At 43.2% G+C, this 3864-nt stretch overlaps 2 protein-coding genes across 2 annotated transcripts; both read left to right on the plus strand.

The window, feature by feature from the left end:
* The first annotated feature begins 278 nt into the window (after positions 1 to 278).
* LOC140331640 (frizzled-1-like) lies at positions 279 to 860 on the plus strand. The gene has a single exon (XM_072412829.1). The coding sequence runs from the start codon at positions 279 to 281 to the stop codon at positions 858 to 860; it is 582 nt and encodes a 193-aa protein (XP_072268930.1).
* Positions 861 to 929: 69 nt separating this feature from the next.
* LOC140331639 (frizzled-1) lies at positions 930 to 3546 on the plus strand. Its single transcript, XM_072412828.1, has one exon. It carries the CDS (start codon positions 930 to 932, stop codon positions 1926 to 1928), a length of 999 nt encoding a protein of 332 aa, XP_072268929.1. The 3' UTR covers positions 1929 to 3546.
* Positions 3547 to 3864: the final 318 nt, after the last annotated feature.

The following is a 3864-nucleotide window of genomic DNA, read 5'->3' on the forward strand; positions in this document are numbered from 1 at the left end:
TTTTATTTCCTAAACTTTTATTCCAGGAAGAGTTGTGCGAGGATCCCTTACTCTCGCACAGAACTTTGCATCAGTTTCAAGGCTCCTCCCTCCCAGCCAAGAGGCGGGCAGCGGGGAGCCTGGAAACAGCCCCGATGAGTTGAAGGATTGACACAAATGGTCAGAGTAGCGCTCCGGTCTGCAGTCGGTGGCGGAGCGCTCAGAGGATCCTCCGGACCGGGCCAGCTTCATGCTGCTGCACACGTCCCGCTGTCCTGGCGAGGGATTATCCCGGCAGCATGGCACGGCGGGGCTCCTGTAAACTTTCCAGCCTGCTGGCATTGCTGCTTTGCCTGTCGGTGCGGGCTCAATATAACGGAGAGAAGGGGATCTCCATCCCGGACCATGGCTACTGCCAGCCTATCGCCATCCCATTATGCACGGATATCGCCTACAACCAGACCATCATGCCCAACCTGCTGGGGCACACCAACCAGGAGGACGCCGGGCTGGAGGTGCACCAGTTCTACCCCCTGGTGAAGGTGCAGTGCTCCCCGGAGTTGAAGTTCTTCCTGTGCTCCATGTATGCCCCAGTGTGCACGGTGCTGGAGCAGGCACTGCCGCCCTGCAGTTCGCTATGTGAACGGGCCAGGCAGGGCTGCGAGGCTCTAATGAATAAATTCGGTTTCCAATGGCCAGAGAGCCTGCGATGTGAGAAGTTCCCTGTGAATGGCGCTGGTGAGCTGTGTGTGGGGCAAAACACCTCTGATAAGGGTACCCCAACCCCTGCCCTGCCCGAGCTATGGACCAGCAACCCCAACATCAGATCCCCCTACAGGGACAAATTCAGCTGCCCCCGGGCTCTCAAAGTGCCCGCCTAGGTCAACTACCACTTCCTGGGTGAGAAGGACTGTGGTGCCCCCTGTGAGGCTGGCAAAGTCCACGGGCTCATGTACTTTGCCCCGGAGGAGTTACGTTTTGCCCGCATCTGGATTGGCATCTGGTCTGTGCTGTGTTGCGCTTCCACCCTCTTCACGGTGTTGACCTACTTGGTGGACATGAAGCGATTCAGTTACCCAGAACGGCCCATCATCTTCCTTTCCGGTTGCTACACCATGGTGGCCATCGCCTACATAGCCGGATTCTTGTTGGAGGACAAGGTGGTCTGCAACGACCGGTTCACGGAAGACGGCTACAAAACGGTGGCACAGGGCACCAAGAAGGAGGGTTGCACCTTCTTGTTTATGATGCTCTACTTCTTCAGCATGGCCAGCTCCATATGGTGGGTCATCCTTTCCTTGACTTGGTTTCTAGCAGCGGGGATGAAATGGGGGCATGAAGCCATCGAGGCCAACTCCCAATACTTTCACCTGGCTGCCTGGGCAGTGCCGGCCATCAAAACCATCACCATCTTGGCAGTGGGCCAAGTTGATGGGGATATCCTAAGTGGAGTTTGCTTTGTTGGGATCAATAACGTGGATGCCCTACGTGGATTTGTATTGGCCCCACTTTTTGTGTACTTGTTCATTGGCACGTCTTTTCTCCTAGCTGGCTTTGTGTCCCTCTTCAGGATTAGAACCATCATGAAACATGATGGTACCAAAACAGAAAAGCTGGAGAAGCTAATGGTGAGAATAGGAATCTTCAGCGTCCTCTACACCGTCCCGGCCACCATCGTTATTGCTTGTTATTTTTACGAACAAGCCTTCAGGGAACAGTGGGAGAAAAGTTGGGTGAGCCAAAGCTGCAAGACCTATGCCATCCCTTGCCCAAGTACCAACCACCCCCCCATGAGTCCGGATTTTACGGTCTTTATGATCAAGTATCTCATGACTTTAATTGTCGGAATAACATCTGGCTTCTGGATCTGGTCAGGCAAAACGCTTAACTCATGGAGAAAGTTTTATACGAGACTCACCAACAGTAAACAAGGGGAGACAACGGTGTGAGGGCCCCTGACCTTGGACTCCTCAATTGTACAGTGTGTATGTTTTTCATGTAAATAATAGCTGTAACATTTTGTAAGTATATTTTGTATTTAAATGACTACAGATCATGCCTTTTTAAAAAACAAAATGTAGAATGTTCTAACTTTCCGAGGTTCTAAGGCTGATGGGTCTTAGACTGAAAAACTTTTTGGTTTGCTACTTCATCTGCTTAAAGATAAAAATGCTTTATTTTTGGGAAGGAGGGGTAGGGGGTTCTTTACAATCAAGGACTTTGATAGCAGCTTTTTTATCTTTAGTTGAAGAACAAAAAAAAAAAACTTTTGGCCTTCCACAAGCTTATGTACCATGATTTTCTTTTAACCATATTCATTTTTTGGCTCTTAGCTTGCAGTCAGGCGGTGCCACTACAATCCAGCAGCTCCTACCCCTTTCATAATTAATTAAAGCTTGAAATTTGAAGATCATGATTTCATATTGCTTTTCCATGTGTGAATTGTTTTTTTATTTTTTTTTAAGAGAACAGATTCTATCTTTAGAACATTTTCAACTAAGTGGTTTGTTATTTTTTACTTAATTTTTTATATTAAACATTCTCAAGAATGTTTGGCTAAAAGCTTATAACATTTGGAACACATTTAGAGCTTAACACAGATTACATTTATAACATATTTAAGTGTTTTCTTTTTTATTGTGTGTTTTTTTTTTGTTTTATTTGTTTTTGTCTTCCTAGCTAACTTAAGCACTTTTTCTGCCCCAGCAAAACTAGTGACTCTCCCTATTCTCATTCATTGCAAGCTGAAAGTTGATTCTTTTGTTAAAAATTCTCTCTGAGGTCCGCCTTTTGTTAACCTTGTCAGCTCCTGATACAAATCTTCTCAGAATCCCCATTTGGCAGAGCACAGATTGATTTAACTAGGTAATTGCCAAAGTGGGCACAGTTAATTGTGCTGGGGTTAATTAGACCGCTATATAACAATAGGCTAAGTGAATGTATTATTTTGTCCCCCTTTTTTTTTCCCTTCCTGCATAGCTGCGTGTTTATAGCAACAGGGCGTGGAGCAAAATTTTGCTGTGGAATGAATGCAATCTTGCTTTGTTTGTGGTTAAAATCTTGTAATGGACGCTTTAAATTGGCTGAGTTAATTCAGTTCTGCAAAAGAGCCATATAGTTCACCACAAGTCTTCTTTTAATTCTTCCTAAAACAACACATAAGCTAATTAACTTGCAAATGATTTTTATTTTATTAGCTATTTTATTGCATAGATTCCCTTTTTTTTTCATTTTAAGCCTTTAAAATTTTTTATAGATCTGTTTATTTGTAATACCCCCTTCCCCCCCCCCCCCCCCTCGCACCATCACAATACCCCTTTTTAATTCAACACAAAATGCCCCGCTTGCTTGGTCTCCAAATTTCAATATGTATTAAGTATGTCTGATTTTTTATTCTCTAAATGTATATTTTCATGCCCTGGAAAAATGCAGTGTGTTTTTTTCCTTCCAAATAAGTATAGTTTTTTTTTCTTTGCTTTCAAAAGATCATTTTATATTTATAGAGAAATAGTTTATATATGCATATATCATTTTTAATTTCTTTGCAATAAATATGAAATCAAGGAATGGTTCAAAGTGCCTTCTTTTTTACCTTCTCTTCCCTTGTGGAAAACACCTAATATTCATATTCTTATATTGTAACGAAACAGGCATAAAGAAAAAGTGTGACACCTTTATTATTTTTTTCCTTGCCTAAAAAATGAAACATTTGTTTCTCCTGGCTTACATGAGGAAGAGTTTCCTTTTTGCCTTTTTCATGTAACAATATTAGAATGTTTATACTCTACAGGGCTGTTTATGTGTTTATGTAAATATGGAGAGTTTTAGTTCTCCTTCAGTTACCTTTTCAATACATGTTTATGGGAAGACTTGTTTCTTTAAACC

This window comes from Pyxicephalus adspersus, chromosome 5 (assembly GCF_032062135.1).
Source record: "Pyxicephalus adspersus chromosome 5, UCB_Pads_2.0, whole genome shotgun sequence".
Taxonomy (NCBI): Eukaryota; Metazoa; Chordata; class Amphibia; order Anura; family Pyxicephalidae; genus Pyxicephalus; species Pyxicephalus adspersus.